Source organism: Eulemur rufifrons, chromosome 6 (genome assembly GCF_041146395.1).
Source record: "Eulemur rufifrons isolate Redbay chromosome 6, OSU_ERuf_1, whole genome shotgun sequence".
Lineage (NCBI taxonomy): Eukaryota > Metazoa > Chordata > Mammalia > Primates > Lemuridae > Eulemur > Eulemur rufifrons.
Genome location: NC_090988.1, coordinates 81,588,978 through 81,611,504, shown reverse-complemented (window position 1 = coordinate 81,611,504; position 22,527 = coordinate 81,588,978). Strand labels below are relative to the sequence as shown.

Genomic DNA, 22,527 nt, shown 5'->3' with positions numbered 1-22,527 from the left:
TACACTGTAATATATAGTGAAATAATTATACAACTTACCATAGGTTGGGGACCCCTGCCACAAGGGATTTAGTTTTTAAAGAGGGGACACTGGGGAGGGATAAACAAAGGCTGACAATTTGACAATTTTAATGGCAATATTTCATTTCTTAACTTATTTTTTAGCTTATTTCTTAATCTAGGTGGTGAGCACACAAATGTTTGTGTATAATTCTTTACACTTTTTATGTCTTAAATATTGCGAAATACTTTTTTAAAAAGGGAGTCAATAGAATCTGAGAACCAGTGACAGATTCTTATCTTGAAAAGAGAAGCATTTTCTATGAATATTAGCAGCCAGAATGCAGGATATACAGTATTGTTAATATTTATTGCACCCACACTATGTTCTAGATAGTTTTGAATAATTTATTTACATATTTTAAATTATCTCACCTTTCAACAACCCTAAGAGATGGGTACTATTATTATCCCCATGTTAATATGAGATGAGAAAACTGAAACAAGTACAGATTAAGCAATTTATCTAAGTCATACGGTTTATTAAGGGAAAAAACTGGATTTGAAGCAAGCAGTCTTGTTTCAGGATAGGCACACATCACCACTACCCTGTAATAACCCCCCTAAGAGGTGGACGACGAGCCACTTTTTTAGAGGTGAGTGGAAATCTTTTGTGCATCTCTTGCCAAATGCCTGTTATATTCTCTACCCATTTATGTCCAGCTAAACAAGAAATTCAAAATAGCTTTCCCATGACGACGACAGAGGAAGGGCTGGTGTAGTTGGCAACAATTTACAAGAAATGTTTAATGCATGGGCTGATTCCCTTGGACTGGATGAGGAGGAAGCAAAGGTGAAGTTTCTCGCAGAAACTTCGATGGTAAGGAGGGTGGAGTTGGGAAGGGATTTGGACACCCTTGAAGTTCTTACTCAGGGGGACGGGGGTGGGGGGAGGGGATGAGTGTATACCTACATGATGAGTGCGATGCGCAATGTCTGGGGAATGGACACGCTTGAAACTCTGACTCGGGGAGATGGGGGGGCATGGGCAATATATATAACCTGAACTTTTGTACCCCCATAATAAGCTGAAATAAAATATATATATATATATATATATATATGAATTTCCCAGGGTAAAGCGATCTAGCCCACTTGGGGTTTTCTCCTGCTTGGCTAGGGAAGCTGTAAAAACACAGTTTGGGATTACTGCTGTCGCGACTGCTCACCAAATCACTGTTACTCCGCGACTGATTTCCTCACGGCCATGGATCTTCTTGCAAGCCATACCCACCACCTCTCCGCAACACACTCATAAACACGCTCCAGTTTCGGATTGTGACAAAAGGAATTCCCAGGTAGGGCACCGGAGCGGGAGGGGAAGCCGAAGCGGACAGAGTGCGCTGGGTTGACAGCTGAGCCCGCCCTGCGTCTGCGCCTGCGCCGCAGCCCGCTCCGTGGAGGACCGCCGCCAGGGGGCGCTTTCGCCCGACGCGGCCGCTCTGTCTCCTCCCCCGCGCACTGCCCGCCTCTCGCTCTTCGCAGCGATCAGAGAAGGCGGAAGCAACGGCGTCCGCAGCTGGGGCTCCGGCTCCGGGCGGCCAGCGGACGCAGCGGCGCTGGTCCTTGGCTCTGGAGATTGGCGTCCGGGCTGCCTCGCCTCAGAGCGCGGTGTCCACCCTTTTACTGCGCCTTGGCTGAGCGGAGCCGTGCGGCAGGGTGGAGCCCTGCGCGCCTTGTTCAGCGGCCCAGCGCACTCGAGCGGTGAGTCTCCTCCGGGCGCCTTTTGGCGGCTGCGGCTTCCCTTCCCACAGGTGGGGGACGCCGTCCCCTGCCCCCTCGCTTGCTACTGGTCAGGGACGCCGCCCCCTCTGCAGTCACCTCCGCTCCCCTGGCCACCACCTCCTCGCTTACTCCACTCCCCGGAGGAAACCCCAGTTTCCTCAGACCTGCTTCCCGTCAGCCCGCTTTTCCCCTTCCCAGAAAAGGAAATTGCCTTCTGGATTTTCCCGTCCCTCAGAACTGTTACCTTCTTAAAGTAAAGAAAGAAAAATCCCTTTGAGTTCCCAGCGACTCCTTCTGTCACTGTCATGGGAAAGCTATTTTTGGGTTCCCTGTTGAACTCTGCAGTGGTCCCAGGCAGCAAGTTTAAAAAAAAAGTTCAGATGACACGAATGTTTCCTCCCCCGCCCCTGCACTCGGTAGTTCGAGCGATTGTTCCAGACGCTGGGTTGATAAAGCTGTTCCTAGTATTTGGCTTTAGGGGAACTCCAGCTGAGAGTTAGGACTGTCTTGAATGTGAACAGAAAGCACCTAAAGTATTAGCAGCCTGGTTCTCTAGTATTTGTTTCTTTTGTTTCTCTGAGAGCAGATTACTAAATGTATTGCTACACAGGTACTAAATAGAAAAGAGAAAAAACTTGTAACTTGGCTGCTGGCATTTTGTCTGTTCTCCTTTGATTACTAGGGAAGGTAGAGGGGGCGTTTCTGATTTTGAGGTTGAGGATCAGGTAAGGACAGCGTGGCCTCTTGTGACTCAAGGAAGGAATGTGTTTCAGGCACTGGTTGCCCACGTGATGGGAACGAGGATCACATTCGAGTTTCAACCTTCATGCACTATATACATCACAATATTTCAGAATTGTAACATGAGGTCTTTTCTGTGATCAATTTGGATATGTGGTGCTGATAAATTTTTGGCCACCTGGATTTTGAAAGGAGTTGTTCAAATCCTTGCCTCCTGGAGAACAAATAGTGCCTAGGAAGGAGAATGCCTCTTGAATTTGGATTCCAAATTAAGGCACAACAGCTGAATATTTTGCAGCGTCTCCTGGCCATTGCAGCACATTTGCAGGTCTTTGTACTTTAGGAATAGATTTTAAGTTTGTAAATAGTTTCTGTTTCTAAAGCTAGTAGCAAATTATAGGTAATTTCTCAGTATTTTCTTTTACATGGTTTTTCTTTAATGAGTTGTATGTTTACTCATGTATGAATTTCTGTTGACTTAAAATTGACTCATTCAAGACATAACTTGTTGATTTCTTTAGTTTGGTACAAATCTCATTAACATCTGTTGGTCTTAGAGAAAAAGTTTTTGCAGATCACCTTACTCCATCCCCCCCCCAACATTTAACAGTATTCTCTTTGGATTATAATGTATATCCAGATATTAATGTGTGGATTTAAACGGCGAGGCTGTTTTATTATTTATTCATTTTGCAGTTAAAATAAGTTGGCAGTGGTTACATCCGACAATATTTAATTAAGGTAGTGCTTACCTTACTAGATTCACATCTGCAAAAAGGGAATTGAAATCATGAAGTTCTTAACATACACGTTAAGAACAATTTAAACTTTGTTCTATCCCTTCTATTCATATAGAAAGCCACATAAATGAGTAGAAAAGAGGCTGTAGGAAAGTTTTATTTTACAAAAGCATTCTCTTCCTTCTGTAAAGCCAAAGTTCTATCTCAAGCCTACTTTTGTAGCAGTTAGTATGATAGTATGAGATTAAAAAGTAAAAAGAATCGTAATAGAGTGTAATATTTTCTGCATACATGCCAGATCATTTTTTATTCCCTTCTACAGCAGACATAAAGCACTCCTAGTTCTTCTCTTAGTGTTAATTAAAATAGCTATTCATTGTAGTTAAGTTAGGAAGGTGATTTCCGTTAAGTCATTGTGATCCTTAAAAGTAAAGGGGAAAAATATTTTAACTTGCCAAAGAAAGAATAAACATAAAAATATTAAATGAGGCACTCAAAATTCTGTTTTTAGCTTAATTTTCCCTTTGCAGTAAGTTACATGGAACTGTATACTGTAGACTTAGTGATTATCTGAAAAAGTTTATTTGGAAGATATTATGTAAAGCTTCTGTATTAGTTCTTAAAGCGTAGAAAGTAATGTGAAACTTGAAGGCATCTAGATTTTGAAGAGTGCTCACTTTTGTCTTATACTGCATTCCCATAGTGGAGTTCCTTTTAAGGAATTGTAACTGATTAGACGGTTTCATAGGAACACATTGGCTATAAAGGTCTCTTCAAATCCAGAGACCTTCAAGTCTTTTGAAAAGGACTGGAAGAGGGCAGTATGCAGACTGTCCAATAAACTGGATTTTAAACTGGACATTTAGGCAGAAAATGTAGACTTAGCTCAGTAACTTTTGCCTTTGTCATCTCGCTAGCACTTTGATATACACTGTACAACCAAATAGCAACAAATATTAATTTCTCAAAAGTGATTTTACTTTTTGAAAAATGGTTAAAGATTTAAAAGATAGGACAGGGCACGGTGGCTCATGCCTATAATCCTAGCACTCTGAGAGGCTGAGGCAGGAAGATTGCTTGAGCTCAGGAGTTTGAGACCTGCCTGAGCAAGAGCAAGACCCCATCTCTACTAAAAATAGAAAACTTAGCCGGGTGTCAGTGCTATGCACCTGTAGTCCCAGTTACTCTGGAAGCTGAGGCAGGAGGATCGCTTGAGCCCAGGAGTTTGAGGTTGCAGTGAGCTATGATGATGCCACTGCACTCTACCTAGGGTGACAGAGACTGTCTCCAAAAAAAAAAAAAAAAAAAAATTAAATAATACCTAGTCAAGAGTATAGAAAATGAGCTTTATCAGAAATACTCAGCTTATGGGAGTAGAATTACGATGCCTTTGATACATATTGGATAATCAGCATTATCTATAATAAAGCTTAAAAAGTTACATACCCTTTGATCCAGCAGTTCTAGGAAATTTACCTAAGAAAGTAATTGGACACAAAAATGTACAGGCATACATCATTTTATAGTGCTTTGCTTTGTTGTGTATCACAGATACTGCGTACTTTATAAATTGAAGGTTCATGGCAGCCTTATGTTAAGCGATACTGTAGGCCACAGTTTTTAAACAGCAAGTGCTCATTTCATGTCCCTGTGTCACATTTTGGAAATTCTTGCAATATTTTAAACTTTTTCATTATTATTATATACATTATGGTGATCTGTGATCAGTGATCTTTGATGTTACTGTTGTAATTGTTTTGAGTTGTATGAACCACTTCCATATGAGATGGTGAACTTAACTGATAAATGAGAAAGTTCCAACTACTCTACCAACAGGGAGTTTCCCCACCTGTCTCCCTCTCCTGGGACCTTCGTGATACCTGAGACACAACAATATTGAAATTAGACCAGTTAATAACCCTACAATGGCCTGTAAATGTTCAAATGAAAGGAAAGATGGCACATCTTTCACTTTAAATCAACAGCTAGAAATGATTAAGCTTCATGAGAAAGGCATGTCAAAACCAAAATAGGCCAAAATCTAAGCCTTTTGTACCAGTTAACCAAGTTGTGAACGCAAAGAAGTTCTTAAAAGAAATTAAAAGTGCTGCTTCAGTAAAAACACAAGTGCTAAGAAAACAAAACAGCCTTATTGCTTATGTGGGAGAAAGTTTTAGTGGTCTGGATAGAACAGCACTCCCCAACCTTTTTGGCACCAGAGACCAGTTTCATGGAAGGCAGTTTTTCCATGGGCCAGAGGTAAGGGGATGATGCAAGCACATTACATTTACTGTTCAGTCAAACCTCTCTGCTAATGATAATCTGTATTTGCAGCTGCTCCCCAGTGCTAGCATCACTGCCTAAGCTCCACCTCCAATTATCAGGCATTAGATTCTCATAAGGAGCGTGCGTGCAACTTAGATCCCTCACATGCACGGTTTATAGTAGGGTTCAGATTCCTGTGAGAATCTAATGCCACTGCTGATCTGATAGGAGGGAGAGCTTATGCAGTGATGTGAGCGATGGGGAGCAGCCATAAATACAGATGAAGTTTTGCTGGCTCCCCCGGTACTTACCTCGTGCTGTGCAGCCCTGTTCCTAACAGGCCCTGGACAGTACTGGTCGATGGCCCGGGAGTTGGAGATCACAGGGATAGAAGAACAAGAGCAAACCAGCCACAACATTCCCTTGAGCCAAAGCCTAATCCAGAGCAAGGCCCTAACTCTCTGCAGTTCTGTGAAGACTGAGAGAGATGAGGAAGCTGCAGAAGAAAAGTTTGAAGTTGGCAGAGGTTGATTCATGAGGTTTCAGAAAAGAAACCATCTCCATAATGTAAAAGTGCAAGGCGAAGCAACAAGTTATCTAGAAGACCTAGCTAAGATAATTGATTAAGATGGCTATACCAAACAATACATTTTCAATGTAGATGGAACAGCCTTCTATTGGAAGAAGATGCCATCTAGGACTTTCATATCTATAAAGAAGTAGTCAATTCCTGGCTTCAAAACTGCAAAGACAGGCTGACTCTCTTATTAGAGTTTCATGCAGCTGGTGAACCTAAGTTGAAGCCACCATTCATTTACCATCCTGAAAATCCTAAAGCCCTTAAGAATTATGCTAAATCTACTCTGCCTGTGCTCTTTAAGGGGAACAACTAAGCCTGCATGACACCACATCTGTTTACAGCATGGTTTACTGATTATTTTAAGGGCACTGTTGAGACCCATTGCTCAGAAAAAAAGATTCCTTTCAAATTATTACTGCTCATTGACAATGCACCTGGTCACTGAAGAGTTCTGATGGAGATGTACAAGGAGATGAAGATTTTTTTCATGTCTGCTAACACAGCATCCATGGATCAAGGAGTCATTTCTGCTTTCAAGTCTTATTATTTAAGAAATACATTTTTAAAGGCTGTAGCTGCCATAGACAGTGATTCCTCTGATGGATCTTGGAAAAGTAAATTGAAAACTTTTTGGAAAGGATTCACCATTTCAGATACCATTAAGAACATTCATGAGTTATGGTGAGATCAGGAGTTTGGAAGTTGAGTCTAACCCTCATGGATGACTTTGAGAGGTTTAAGTCTTCAGTGGAGGAAGTCACTTCAGATATGGTTGAAATAGCAAGAGAACTAGAATTAGAAGTGGAGCCTGAAGATGTGACTGAATTGCCACAGTCTCATGATAAAATTTGAACAGACGAGGAGTTGCTTCTTATGGATGAGCAAAGAATGTGGTTTCCTGAGATGGAATCTACTCTTGGTGAATATGCCGTGAACATTGTTGAAGTGACAACAAAGGATTTAGAATATTCCATAAACTTAATTGATAGAGCAGTGACAAGGCTTGAAAGGATTGACTCCGATTTTGAAAGAAGTTCTCTGGGTAAAATGCTGTCAAACAGCATCACATGCAATAGTGAAATCTTTCATGAAAGGGTCACTTGATGTGGCAAATGTCATTGTTGTCTTATTTTAAGAAAGTGCCGTAGTTACCCCAGCCTTCAGCAACCACCACCTTCAGCAGTAAAACTCTCTACCAGCTAAAAGGCTATGACTCACTGAAGGTTCAGATGATTGTTAGTATTTTTTAACAATAAAATATTTTTTAATTCAGATAAATTGATTTAATTTTTAGACATAATGCTATTGCACAATTAATAGACTAAAGTATAGTGTAAATATAACTTTAATATGTACTGGGAAACCAAAAAGTTCATGTGACTTGTTTTATTGAGATATTTGCTTTATTGGAGTGGTCTAGAACCAAACTGAAAATATCTCCTACTATACCTGTATATGGGAAGGAAATAACAAAGGATATATACCCTATGTCATAGTGTAGCATAAGAGTATCGTTTGTTCTCAGATTTGGAAGGTATGAAGGGGGCCTTAGACGCCATCTTAGAGAGCAGGTATAATGACCAGTTCTGCTGCTTGCCGCTATCTTGCTATTGCTTCCTTCCTCTCAATCTGTTCGAGCCTTTCCTAGGAGTCCACATCAGATAAACAAAGCTTTGGGACCTATTTTTAACTTTTCAAAAAATATTTTATCAAAACTAAACAAGTACAATGCTAAGTTTCTTTGCAGATTCTTTGAAATTCTTTATAGTGCTAGACAGCTCATGTTAAATAGTAACTGTGGTAAGCACTTTAGTGTAATAAATATAAAGGCAAATAAATTTAAATGCAGCCTCATAGGCAGATTTGTCAAAACATGGATAAACATAGTGTAGTACAAAATGCACAGTCTCTGGGGTTAGGTAGACTTGGGTTTGGATCCCAACCCTGTTACTTATTAGTTATGTAATCCCGTGCAAGTTATTTAACCTTTTTAGGCTCCATAGTTCCCGCTTTGATAAGTGGGAACCATAAAACTGTTAAACAAAATACTACATAAAGCTGTAACATAATAACACATTTAATCCTCTCAATAACTCTCAGGTGGATTTTACCGTTAGCCCCATTTTACAGATGAGAAAAGTGAAGCACAGAAACGTTGTATCTCTTGCCCAAGTCATACCCATCTAGTAAGTAACAGGGTTGGGAGTAGAAGAAAAGAGTTAAACCCAGATCATCCAGTTCCAGTACCATCACCACGTCTCAGTACTGTCCTTCCAGCCAGAACAGTGCCTCATACTTTGTAGGTGCCCATGAAATGCTACTCAGAGTCTTTGAGGAGAATAAAAAGACATTTGTAGTGGTAAAAAGATTGAGGACTACTGTCTTAATCTTCTATCTGTTGAAGTGGCAGCCAGGAATTTTGTTTAAAAATGAGACAGGCAGGGGGATAATTGTCTATCATACAGACTAGAGGCTTACATTCTATTTCTGGAACGATATCTGGCACATATTAGGAGTTTTCTACCAGAGTAATTATCTAAGATAGAGATATGATTACCTGAGCTGTGAAGTACTTTTAGACATTAGCTTCTCACTTATAAGTACCATAATAGTTTAGAATGTGAAGATATCCCATCTGTTCACGAAAGCAATAGTTTTCCATAGGCAAACAAAACCTCACTCATTTTTCCAGTCATTAATAATGAAACATAGTCACTTGACCTGACTGTGAAGGCAGGACATAAAAATATACTTTTTCGATTCCATTTTTTCTGCACAAGAGAAATCCCCACACTGAGCATTTGGAAGCCTTCATAGAATTTTAGACCTAGAAGAGGAAGCCAAGATCCAAAGAGTTAAGTAACTCACCCCAAATCACACATCTAGCAGTGGCACATGATCACCTGATTCCCTGTGCACTGCCTTTCCTGGCACTGCCCTGCTACCAGGCTGTTCTCTTCAGCTTGGGGTCCTTGAAGGGACTTCAGCAACATGAATAAGTTCTTCAGCAGTTGCTGAATGAACACCTACTATACGAAAAATCTTGTGCTAGGTAGTGAGGAAATGAAAATTAAATTTCTTACCTTGGTCACAGGAAATAGACATATAAACAGATAATTGTGATATAGGTGAGTATTACAGTGCAAGCGCTTTTCCCTTTTTAACCTTATATTCTGTTGTTCTGCTCGATCATGAACTTCTTAAGGTATCCAGCTTTCTTCGTGTGCGCCAAGTGCTTTGTACAAATGATGGTACATATTTATTGAAGGAGGGAATCAGGTAACTTATAAAATAGTTCTAGGAAAATCTTAGTCCTGACTAAATAAATAAATAAAATCTTAGTCATGAAACAAAGCTCAAAACATTTTTAAAAGTTTTCTGTAAATAACATTAACACAGCTAATGTTTATGAACTAAAAGGTGACTTGTATAGATAAGCTGTGGGAGGGGGTGTGTGTGTGTGTGTGTGTGTGTGCGCGCGCGCAGTATATGTATGTTAAGGCATTTTTTTCTTGCTATATCTACAGAGCAAGTGATAATCAAGTTACTATGAGTCTGCTAAACTGTGAAAACAGCTGTGCATCCAGCCAGTCCGAAAGTGACTGCTGTGCTGCCATGGCCAGCTCCTGTAGTGCCGCAGCCAAAGATGACAGCGTGAGTGGAACTGCCAGCACAGGGACCCTCTCCAGCTCCTTTATGGAAGAGATCCAGGGCTATGATGTGGAGTTTGACCCACCCCTGGAAAGCAAGTATGAATGCCCCATCTGCTTGATGGCATTACGGGAAGCAGTGCAAACACCCTGCGGCCACAGGTTCTGCAAAGCCTGCATCATAAAATCAATAAGGTACATGAGCATAAGAAAGAATGGTGTCCTAGAACAGAACCAGATGCGGAGAACATTATTACATAGAACACAGGACATTGCAAGAGTAGTCTTATACATAAAAGATTACTTAGGGAAAAAGGAACACTAGACAGAAAATTGAGGAAGATTCTTATCCCGCTTCTTACTGTGGTACGAAAAGTGAATTTTTCTCTCTCTCCTGACTCCTGGGTAAATAAATAAATATCTACTTCTACTTAAAGCAGTTCTAATGCAGACCAGGGGGTGACTCTATGCTTTAAAGAAAATAATATTTTTAAATGTACCTTAGATGATGATTATAATATTAGATTATGTTAATCTTAACCATATAAAGAATGCTGACTCTGTAAGAGATCAGTTATTCCTATTTTAGCCATATTAAATTCTGTTACCTAATGTCTATGTGCAACTGTAAAATAACCAGTATTTTTAAAGAAAGTGGTAACTAATGGCTACCTTCATAATAGATCCCTTTTAACTTCCTCCACTGCTACCACCCTGTTCTGAATCACCATCAGCCCTTTAACAGGCCTCCCTGCTTTCCACTCTTCCAGGCTGTTCTCACCACAGCAGCCAGAGTGAACCTTGTAAAATAAGTAAGATGATGTCATCTCCGCTCAGGACATTGCAGTGGGGCATCTGGGAGTAAAAGCCAAAGTCCTTGAAAGGCCCTGTGCTTCACTTTCTGACCTCCTACTGCGTTTGCTTTCCTTCTACCTGTTCCCTCTTTTCTGTTCCTTCAGCATGTAAAGCATGCTCCTGCCTTGGTGAGTGGCTTTAGCTATTATCTCTGCTTGGAACACACTTGAACTCCCTCTAGCATGGCTCAAATCTCACCTTCTCATAGGTCCCTTGTTTATACCACAGCATGCCTCCACCCTGCTCACCCCCAACACTCCCAATCTCTCTTACCAGGCCTACTTTTCTTTTCTTTTTTTCTGTAGCACTTTCTGTCTTGTAAAACACCAGAAAGTTTATGTGTTTATTGTCTGCTCTCCCACTGGAAGATAAACTCCTTGTGCACAAAGGTTTAGATGTGTTTTATTCTTTGCTATTTCCCAAGTGCCAGGAATAGTGGCTGACCCACAGTAGGTGCTCAGTAAATTGTGGTTGTTTTAACTGAATGACAGTACATGGGATTTCCACAAATGATTCAAATCCTCTTCCAAGAAATAGATACATTTTACTATAATTCAAAGGTAAATGGGAATATTTTTTTTTCTTTTCTTTTTTTTTTTTTTTTTGAGACAGAGTCTCACTCTGTTGCCCAGGCTAGAGTGAGTGCTGTGGCGTCAGCCTAGCTCACAGCAACCTCAAACTCCTGAGCTCAAGCGATCCTCCTGTCTCAGCCTCCCGAGTAGCTGGGACTACAGGCATGCACCACCATGCCCGGCTAATTTTTTCTATATATATTTTTTAGCTGTCCATATAATTTCTTTCTATTTTTAGTAGAGATGGGGTCTCGCTCTTGCTCAGGCTGGTCTCGAACTCCTGAGCTCAAACGATCCGCCCACCTCGGCCTCCCAGAGTGCTAGGATTACAGGCGTGAGCCACCGCGCCCGGCCTAAATGGGAATATTTTTAGGTGACTACATTGTTCTATACAGGACAAAAAATTAGATGAAGGGCAACAGATTTTATGTTTTTTGATAAATAGCCATCTAGTTACCTTGGTGAAATTCTTAAGTAGGTTAAGTCCATCTCTGGCAACTCATTAGTCTCCTAAGTTTTTAATCTCTCAACTTTTACATGAACTTTTCTATAAAACTTAGAGTAACTATATCCATACTCAGGGCTTGGCTTAGTTTAAGTTACAAGGAAGCATGTCTCTTGTTTCAATTTTTGGGAAAAATGTGTTACCCAGTGTTGACAAGATCTATTTAGGATATATTTTCTCAACCTCTATTGATATTTAGGGCTATTTGACACTGTTGATATTTTGGACCCAGATGGTTCTTTGTTGTGGGAGAATGTCCTGTGTGTGGTAGGATCTTCAGCAGCATCCCTGGCCTCTGCTCTCTAGGTGCTGGTAATATCCCCTTTTCCCCCAGTTGTGAAACCCAAAATATCCCCTTGGGGGCAAAATTGCCCCTGTTTGTATTTAGGTAGACATTGTACCATATTATGGATCGTTGATTTTCCTGTAGGTAGAGAAGTGTAGTATTTTACCAAGTGTCAGCTATCTTCAGCTTTTTAATAGTAAGATGTTCATGAAAGTAGTGGACGGTGGTCTGAAAGGAAATAAAACCCACAAAAGGAAGTCTGAGACTTTTTTTTTTTTTTTATCTCCCTCTAAGCTAGAATGAGCACTTACTTTGGCTCTAATATTTTTAAAGAAACTGCTTTGAAATTTCTCATCAGTTATAGTCTTTCAAGGACTCAAAATACATCTCAATCCAATTTCATTTTCTTTTGGTGTGATTGCTAATTCTGTGGATCATTGTTTACATTTACTTTGTAAGATTCTTCTTTTCTCTTAGACATACATTGCTTTAGGTTTAGGGGTACATATTTCAGTGAATTTGTTTATGGCTTTCTCTGCTTCTCCAAGAGTAGTTGACAGTGTAACAATAACATTATGCAGCCTGAGAGAGGCCCCATAAAGATCAACTCTGTCTCTCACCTTTATTAGTTCTAAGCCATTTGACAGCAGACACTGTTTTTCATCACCTTTTTTTACCTGTCATAGCACATCTCACTGTTGAGCACATAGCAGGTACTGAGCAAATGTTTGAGTGATTGATTAAGGCCCCTGTAGCCCACCCAACCTGTCACATTTTGTGAGTGAAGATTGAGACATCCCAAAAAGTTAAAGGGGATTGACAGACACCCAAGCTTCCTGAGCATGGTTTTTTTCCATCATAAGACAGAATAAACCACTGGAAAGTAGGACATAGAGGTCCTTTAACTCTCAGTCACACTGTACCCTAGACATACAAATAAAGGAAAACCTTTGTTGCCCATGAGCTGGAGGAATGTTGTAACTATTTCAGAGTAAATCTTAAAATGTGACCTCATGAGGGTACTGCTAATTGGTTAAATATTTATTTATGACTGACAGTATAAGTAATAAGTAAGAGCAGTACACTGTAGTCATATTCTTAGTCTTGTGAATAGCGTATTCCATCTTGCTAGTGTATTGTATAGGTGCTGATGGAACAGAGGCCAGCCAGGCTACCAAAATTCCCATTCTTAACTTTCACTTCATTTTATGCCAATCAAAATATGATTTTATTCAGTTAATTTTTTTCATTTGTTAGTTGGAATCTATCCCACAATCTAAAATTCCATAGTTTTTGATAAGTAATCAATGTGGTGTTAGGTGTACTGACAGTTCATAAGCTGTCCATAAAATGGACAATTTATTTTGGTGACATTATGCAATATAATGTGTTAAATTATTTTTCCTTAGGAAATAATAAAGGAGAATTTATATATGTCATATATATAAAACATGTATAAGATATATACAGAAGTTAATGTTATATACAATGTAATGTTAAACATTTCCTAATGTGAATGTTTAAATCTAATTGGACGTATATTGTTTGTCTTTTTAAGGGATGCAGGTCACAAATGTCCAGTTGACAATGAAATACTGCTGGAAAATCAACTATTTCCTGACAATTTTGCGAAACGAGAGATTCTTTCTCTGATGGTGAGGTGTCCAAATGAAGGTTGTTTGCACAAGATGGAACTGAGGCATCTCGAGGTATTAAAGTTATGTTCTAGCTGTTAGCACATACAAAAGGCAGTTCCTAGAGAATAGGGACTTTACTGTGTCCATCTGTGTATTGTCAGTACCTGGCATATAATAATTGGTTGCTAAATTCTTGCTGAATTAATACCAACCCTTTGTTTATTGAATATAAATGTAAGTAGAAACTACAAATTTCTTATTTCTTATTCCAACTATTCTTGTTTTGTCCCAATGATAATTAAAAAAAAAAAAATCAATGTTCTTTTGCAAGTTTTTTGGGTTAACATTCTCTGCAGTAAAACTGACAAGCATTTTAAATATAAATGTCACATTTTAATCTCATAACTTCATTTCTTTCATTTTGAAATAAGCAGTAACTCCCGTGTAGTCATCATCTCAGTATCCTCATCATACTTTTTTCTCCTGTTTTTCTAAATTTTGCATTTTGTTACGCACTAAATGGAATACTCCTTCAGTTTGAGATTAACTGAACCAATCAGATGATAAAAGAATTTGCTTTTAAATTAAATAAATTCTTAGCTTGGTGATTTTTATCAGTAATTAAGTATTATTAATGTTCTGTTTGCAATTAAATGTTGAAGACAGATTTGCAACTTTCTTCTTTTACTCAGCTCTTTTTAAAAGTGTCGCCTTTCTGTATTGATTACCAGTAGTAAATTGGTAATCAGGACATCTGACTTCTTTCCAACTTTCTTCCCTAATTGGATGCATGAACTTAAGAATTCACATTCTTTGTGTAAACTTGCAGTCTACAATTATTATTTGAAAAAATTCATCGAGGCTTTCATATTATGAATGGTTCTATGATGTGTCCTAGACAAGGTAGATTCGGTAGCCAATTCTATTAAAAGAAAACAATATATTTTTAGAAGAGATTATATTAAGACTTCTTCAGAATTGGCAACAGCGTACTAATCAATTATTTTTTTTCCATATTGTAGGATCATCAAGCACATTGTGAGTTTGCTCTTATGAATTGTCCCCAGTGCCAGCGTCCCTTCCAAAAATGCCAAATCAATATTCACATTCTACAGGATTGTCCAAGGAGACAGGTTTCTTGTGCAAATTGTGCTGTATTGATGGCATTTGAAGATAAAGAGGCATGTACTAACTTGGATTTGTTAATTCCACTACTTAAAAAAAAATTTTTTAATGTGTATTTGAGGGGGTTAGCAGTAGATAAGGATGTGATTCCAACCCTGAGTTGACATTATCAATTTTTGGAAAATTGATTTTTAAGAAAGAAAAGAAAATGTAGTAAACCATTTTATTAGGTAAGTGTAGAGTTTAGGGTTGCATATTTTTTTAGAAAACATCGTTTATACTAGTTACCACTGTTGTAGATCTGCAAGTAACAGAAGCTTTGAGGAAAGGCATGTGCTGATTAACTTTCCTACGTGTATAATATTTTAATGACCAATCTTGGATTGAAGACAAACGAGTAGAATGATTATAAGACTTGCACACAGTTATTTTGAAAATGAGAATGGGTTGTTACAGCTATTACAAATATTAAATTAAATCCCAAAAAGTGTGTTTCCTTGGTGATAATTCATCATGCTATATATATACAGTATATTCATTTTTCAGTATGTAATACTTCAATTAAAAAGCATCTTTTAAAAAGAAACTTCATGGTGCCTGACAGTGTCATGATGATAGAGCAGTTTTTCTATTCAGAAACTGAGATATAGAGAGGTTAAGTAGTTTTATATTAATATTGTCAGTGACAAAGCTAACACTGAAATCGTAGCCATTAATACCTATTCTGTGTTCTCTTTACTAAAATAACCTACATATAATTTATGTTCTTGTATTACTGTTACTTAGGTACTTCCTCGAGGAACCTTAGTTCTTATAAATTTGTGCTATAATATTTCCCTACTTTATTCTGAGATCAAGCATATTATACTCATTATGTTGATAAAATATTCGAAAAAAGCTAACTTGCTAAAAATGTAGAGAAGTGTCAGTCATAATTAGAGCAAATTGACATGTTTCTAAACTTCAGTAAATTAGATGGACTTAACCTGGAAGGTTGATTATTTCTCGTGACATCAGCTAAACTAAAACCATTGTATTCTAGAAAACAAGACACACCTTCTGGTACATATGAGAACCTGGCCACCAAATCCTCATGCCCTAGTATACATTTGTTCTTTAACCTACTGACAAGAGTTTTAATTAAATTGTCATACTACTGCTGAAAATTTTTGGAAGAAGATTGCCTTTGGAGAATTATAGCATTGGCAGATGATGTCCAGAGTAGTCACAGATGTTCTGCCTCTGAGGAAGCAATTTTAAAAATTCTTTTTTATGTACTACCGTATTCTCTTAAAGAGCTGTAAGACTGAATGAATCTCATTATTACATTGGCAAAGGGAAAAACAATATCCTTTAAATATTACTCTCATAGTTTTGCTTTACACAAATGAATGTCCTTAATTTGTTCATAGTGAAAAATTACTTTGTATAAAAATTGGTTGTTTTGCTTTTTCAGATTTTCTCATGCTTTTCTTATGTTTTTTTTCCTAATAAAATTCAGATCCATGACCAGAACTGTCCTTTGGCAAATGTCATCTGTGAATACTGCAATACCATGCTCATCAGAGAACAGGTACAACGATTCTTTCATAAAATAATATTTTCATAAATAGGTTAAACACAGTCAGTTTTTTAATTGAAAATTTAAATCAGTGAGTCTAAAAGGAATATAGGTTGAAGAAGTATTAGAGCTGTGTGAAAATTTTGTATATAAATTAATAAATACTTTCAGAAAGATCAAAACATCCAGCCCTTTGTAAGTACTTAAAATTCCTTAAGTCATTAACGTAATACCTATGTTTTTGTATATTCATGAAAATTTCCAACATAACCAATTTTAAGATAAAAATAATCAAAAGTAAGAGTCCCCATTTAAAGAAAGAAAAAACTAAGAAATATATGTTTACACACTGTGAATTGGGAATCTTAGGTGTCCAGAGACCAGCTGAAAGAATAAGAGGGAGCAATGAAATAGAAGAAAGCAAGTCTGTTCAGTAGTAGAACTTCATTTGTAGCTATAGCTCCTGAAGCTTATAGGGAGGTTCCCAGGACTTGTAACCTTTCTGTTCAGTTGTCCTGTAGGCCACTGATGTGGCATCATTAGAAGTAGTAGTTATTCCAGCCTGAGCAAGAGCGAGACCCCACCTCTACTAAAAATAGAAAGAAATTATATGGACAGCTAAAAATATATATAGAAAAAATTAGCCAGGCATGGTGGCGCATGCCTGTAGTCCCAGCTACTCGGGAGGCTGAGACAGGAGGATCGCTTGAGCTCAGGAGTTTGAGGTTGCTGTGAGCTAGGCTGACGCCACGGCACTCACTCTAGCCTGGGCAACAGAGTGAGACTCTGTCTCAAAAAAAAAAAAAAAAAAAAAGAAGTAGTAGTTATAATAGAGAACTATATGTTTTGATTATTAATAGAGAAAGGAAAATTCCATCTGATTGCTATCTTCTGGTGTTTGGAGAGTTTACCCACAAAATATGAATATTAGTCACTAAATATTTACACACCCATGAAATCTGTAAACCCAGAGATCATTATTGATTTACCTTACTAAATAGAAGCAAGCAAAACCTGTCTCACGACTAAAGTTTCCCATTTGTCTGTTAACAGAATCTCAGTTTTTTCCAAGGAAGCCTTAATTTGAAGGTGTTAAACTTCTTTTTACTTATGAAGTCTTACCTCCCTGGTGTTCCTTTTTGTCCTCTTTTAGTATTTAAAGGAAACCATGCAGCATATTTAAAACCCAGCAAAAATAAAATTTAATGTAGGAAAAAACCCTAGACTAAGAATCAGAAAACCTAGGTTTTGATTCTGTAGTACTAACTTGCTGTCTGATCTCTGCCAAATTGACATTCTAGATAAAGGATCAGCAAACTGGCCCGGTAGCCAGATATGTCCAATAAATTTTTATTCCAAATAAATTTTTATTGGAACATAGCTAATGCCCACATGTATGTATTGTGTATGGCTGCTTTTGCACCACAATGATGGAGTTGAATACTTGGAACAGAGACCATACAGCCCACATTTACTATCTGAACCATTACAAAAAATTTTGCTGACCCCTCTTCTAGATTGTTTCTTCTTGAGAAATAAGGGATTGGGTTAAATGGTCTCTAAGGTTGTTTTTGCTTAAAATATCTACAACTATAGCCAAACTAAATTTCTAAAGGGAATTTGGCACCACTTTCAAAGAATATGATTCTGTGTAATGGATCTCGCCTGAAAGAATGTGTCTTAGAGTCCCCAAATCAAGGACTGAGACTTTCTTTAGAGCTTTTACTAATGTGCTTTGAAGTACCTTCTGACATGAGTCTCTTCAGGATAGCTAAAATATGCCCCAGTTAATAAAAAGTAAGATGATTTATGAAAGGTGATCATGAGGGAAGTAATGGATGTAGTCAGTGGCTTCAGTGCATTAGTGCCTGGTTCCTATTAAATGGCCTAGAGCACAGTGAAAGTCCTGATTGAGTTTATCAAAAGTTCTAGTTGTCGCAAGGTGTTTTCTTTCCTCTAAAATGCCACTAGAGGGTGCCAGTTCTCAGCAAGAGGAACATATTCATTTTCTTGAAATGAATTTTGAGTAATTTAGCAGGGGAGTGTTATGAGACGTTGATATTCCTGTCTATATAACTTTTGGAAGTAAATATTATTTTAATCTTTCAGGATTATATAATTTCTTTTGCAGCTATTCAGCTCTCCTAGTGTGATACAAAAGCAGCCATAGATAATGCATAGTTTTCTTTAGATGAAATGTAAATCTTCATTTTAAGTGTGATCTCATCAAAGTAGAACATATGAGATGCAGGGAAAAGTGTTTTTCAACCTTTGTTTTGGATTTTAGATGCCTAATCATTATGACCTAGACTGCCCTACAGCTCCGATTCCGTGCACATTCAGTACTTTCGGTTGCCATGAAAAGGTAAGTTTTTTTTGTTTTAATTCTTGAATATAAATCAGGAATATTCGCTTCTGTAGTGTAGTAGAGAATAGCAACAAGAATGTAAGTGTTTATTACATAGTCTGACAAATTTTTTTTTTTAATTTTTTTTGGTGGATACACTGCATGAAAGTGATAAATTATTTAATAGAGTCATATGTGGATGCTATGGGCAAAAGCAAAGGCACACTTAGCGATACCCAAAGCATTCGGGTAGTCTTGACGAAACATGATATTTGGGCTGAGTCTTAACAGATGAAAAACATTGTCCATGAAGACAGGAAAGAGAAGACTGGTGAGAGTGAGCATGGTGATTTGAGGAACAACAAGTAGTTTGTTTTATGTTACTCAACCCAGCAGTAATGTAGACAAATTGAGGTGGGGTGGGGGTGGCAATACCCAAGCTGTTGGAATACGAAGACCTCAAATGAGGGCAGCATGAATTGTGGTGATAACAGTGAAGATAGTCTTAGGAGCCAACATATATTTAGGAGGGAAGCTCTATTGACTGTGTGACTAAATAGGTATGATGGGTGAAGGACAGGGAGACATCTAGAATGACTATTGGTTTCTGGCCTTGGTCACTAGATAGATGGAAGGGCCATTCAGCCAAAAAGAGTAGACACAGGAAGAACTGCTTGGAGGTAGAGGTAGGAAAAAAAAGAGTTCTGTTTTAATGGTATTGAGTTACAGATACGAATTTACCCAGCTAGGGAACATCCAAGTGGAGATGACTGACATGTACTGTATGTGTGGCCTTAAGCTCCAACGAGAACTGAAACTCAGAATATTGATTTGGGGAAGTAATTTGTCGTGATAATGAAAGGTATGATTGAGATCATATAGAGTATGTACAGGAAAGAAGAAGACTAAGGAAAGGAGCCATGAATGAACAGTATAAGAAACAGATGAACCAGGCAAGGAGAAATTATTGTTATGGTCTTCAGAATTAGTTTCAAGACTTGTGATCAGTAGTATCAAATCTCTGAGAAAGGTCGTTATTTATAATAAGTCATTCTTGAAAGTGCAGTTACACTTCTGCTTTTCTATGTACTTATCTGGCTTATTTATGATAAACATACATTTAATACTTTATAAAACAAAATTAACAAAATAGTATATGGTATGGTTGTATTTTCTGGAAAAATTCTGTATTTGTGTGCTTAGAGAAAGACTTGAAGGAAACGTATCAAAATGTTAATGGAAGTTAGGTGAGATAGTAGGTAATATTTTCTTTTTGATCATATGTATTTTCTATTTTTTATAATGTACATGATTTTCTTTTTATAATAATTGTTATATTATGAATGTTTTTCATATAACAATTAGAATGTTCTCGATGACCTTAGAATAGCATGGAGACAGGAAAGATGCCAATTTGCAATAGATTTGTATAATAAGTGAAGAATTGCAGACAATGCAGCTACACTGTTCTTGGCTTTAAATGGAAGAAGAAACTGGTATTAACTAGAGGGAGACATAAAATCAATAGAGACTTTTGCTTTTTTTTAATTTTTTTTTTATTTTTTTGTTTGTTTTTAAGCTCATTATGGGGGTACAAAAGATCAGGCTGTATACATTGCCCATGCCTCCCCATCCCCCCGAGTCTGAGCTTCAATTGTGTCCATTCCCTAGACAGTGCACATCACACTCATCATGTAGGTGTGCACCCATCCCCTCCCCCGACCCCATCCCCCCCAGTCAGAACTTCAAGCGTGTCCATTCCCCAGGCAGTGCGCATCGCACTCAAGTAGGTATACAGCCATGCCTTCCACCCAGCCCTGACCTCTGTCCGATACCCAATTGGTGTTATTCCCAAATGTGCACTCAGGGAAACCAGTTTGCTGGTGAGTACATGTGGTGCTTATTTTTCCATTCTTGGGATACTTCACTTAATAGAATGGGTTCCAGCTCTCTCCAGGAGAACCAAAGAGATGCCATATCACCATTATTTCTAATAGCTGAGTAATATTCCATGGTATACATATACCACATTTTGCTAATCCATTCATGAATTGATGGGCATTTGGGTTGTTTCCACATCTTTGTGATTGTGAATTGTGCTGCTATAAACATTCGGGTGCAGGTGTCTTTTTTATAGAATTTGCTTTTTTTTTTTTTAAATGGGAAAGATTTTAGTAATTATATTCTGAGAGAAAGGGTTAGAGAAGGAGATATTTGAAGATAAAGGACAAAGGAGATCATAGAGTAAAACACCTGGGATATGTTAGAAAGGGTCAGGGTCAGGTGCTACATAGAGCACAAGTGGAACACTAATCTTGGACAAGAGGAGAGGCCTCTCTGAGTCAGAAGAGAAGGATGGGTGCAGATACAGACATGTTTGTAGGTGGGAGGGAAATTTATTTGAGTGAAAGCTGGGGGAGTAGTCATCAGATAGTGTCAGTTTTTCAGTGAATTAAGAGGCAGGATCAAGAATCTGATGAATGCAAAGGAAAGTTGTAGAGAGTTGAAGGAATTGGTGCTGCTACTTAAAAACCTCTAATTTGGCCTGGCGGGATCCTGTTCCTAGGCCTCACAATAGGTGTCTATTCCCAACCTAAGGCTTGTGCTTGATTTTTAGATGCAGAGGAATCACTTGGCACGCCACCTACAGGAGAACACCCAGTCGCACATGAGAATGTTGGCCCAGGCTGTTCATAGTTTAAGCCTTGCCTTAACTCCCTATGATCCTGCCTCTCTGTCCCGGGTTTCCTCTGGGTGTCACCCAGAAGTCCAAAATTTCCAGGAAACCATTCACCAGTTAGAAGGTCGCCTTGTACGACAAGATCATCAAATTCGGGAGCTGACTGCTAAAATGGAAACTCAGAGCATGTATGTAAGTGAGCTCAAACGAACTATTCGATCCCTTGAGGACAAAGTTGCTGAAATTGAAGCACAGCAGTGCAATGGTATTTACATCTGGAAGATTGGCAACTTTGGGATGTACTTGAAATCTCAAGAAGAAGAGAGACCGGTTGTCATTCATAGCCCTGGATTCTACACAGGCAAACCTGGGTATAAACTCTGCATGCGTTTGCATCTTCAATTACCAACTGCTCAGCGCTGCGCAAACTATATATCCCTCTTTGTCCACACAATGCAAGGAGAGTATGACAGCCACCTCCCTTGGCCCTTCCAGGGGACAATACGCCTTACAATTCTTGATCAGTCTGAAGCACCTATAAGGCAAAACCATGAAGAGATAATGGATGCCAAACCAGAGCTGCTTGCCTTCCAGCGACCCACAATCCCACGGAACCCGAAAGGTTTTGGCTATGTAACTTTTATGCATCTGGAAGCCCTAAAACAAAGAACCTTCATTAAGGATGACACATTATTAGTACGCTGTGAGGTCTCTACCCGCTTCGACATGGGTAGCCTTCGGAGGGAGGGTTTTCAGCCACGAAGTACCGATACAGGGTTATAGCATCCTTTCATTTGTTCAAAAAAAAAAACTATCTGGAGAAAACGGTGCCTTTCCTTGTGGTGTTCTTGATAATAATATGCAAAAAAAAAAAAAACACTGGGAAAGCAAGATGTAATACCTACTAGTGAATGTAGTTAAAGAGGTCACTTACCACTTCTTCCTGTTGGAAATGGAACTGAAGCTGTTTTTTCTTCGGCATCTACATGTGCTATGCTTTTTCAAAAATGTTATGCCTGAAGTGCCTGTGGCATGTTGGAGCAGCTGTTTTGTCAATCAGGATACCTCTTTGTTGTACTTCATGGACTTTTGCTCCAGTGTGTTTTATTGTCAGAAAGCCCAGAGTCAGAGTACTAAAGCTCAAGCCTTTAATAATAATGGACTTTCCTTAAAACTACAGCTTATTTTTATAGTATTGT

The 22,527-nt window shown here is 38.4% G+C and overlaps 1 protein-coding gene across 1 annotated transcript; it reads left to right on the top strand.

Annotated features, from left to right (window-relative positions):
• Positions 1–1,573: 1,573 nt before the first annotated feature.
• On the top strand, positions 1,574–22,199 carry TRAF6 (TNF receptor associated factor 6). Its single transcript, XM_069469828.1, has 7 exons — positions 1,574–1,763; positions 9,638–9,955; positions 13,537–13,687; positions 14,638–14,796; positions 16,242–16,313; positions 18,589–18,666; positions 21,266–22,199. Exons 2-7 carry the CDS (start codon positions 9,660–9,662, stop codon positions 22,109–22,111), a joined length of 1,602 nt encoding a protein of 533 aa, XP_069325929.1. The 5' UTR covers positions 1,574–1,763; positions 9,638–9,659; the 3' UTR covers positions 22,112–22,199.
• Positions 22,200–22,527: the final 328 nt, after the last annotated feature.

Excerpts from the sequence above, each read along its gene's own strand:
- TRAF6 (XM_069469828.1), top strand. The coding sequence starts at position 9,660 with ATGAGTCTGCTAAACTGTGAAAACAGCTGTGCATCCAGCCAGTCCGAA. Across the intron at positions 14,797-16,241 it reads TGGCATTTGAAGATAAAGAG|ATCCATGACCAGAACTGTCC; the intron begins GCATGTACTAAC and ends AATAAAATTCAG. Across the intron at positions 18,667-21,265 it reads CTTTCGGTTGCCATGAAAAG|ATGCAGAGGAATCACTTGGC; the intron begins GTAAGTTTTTTT and ends CTTGATTTTTAG.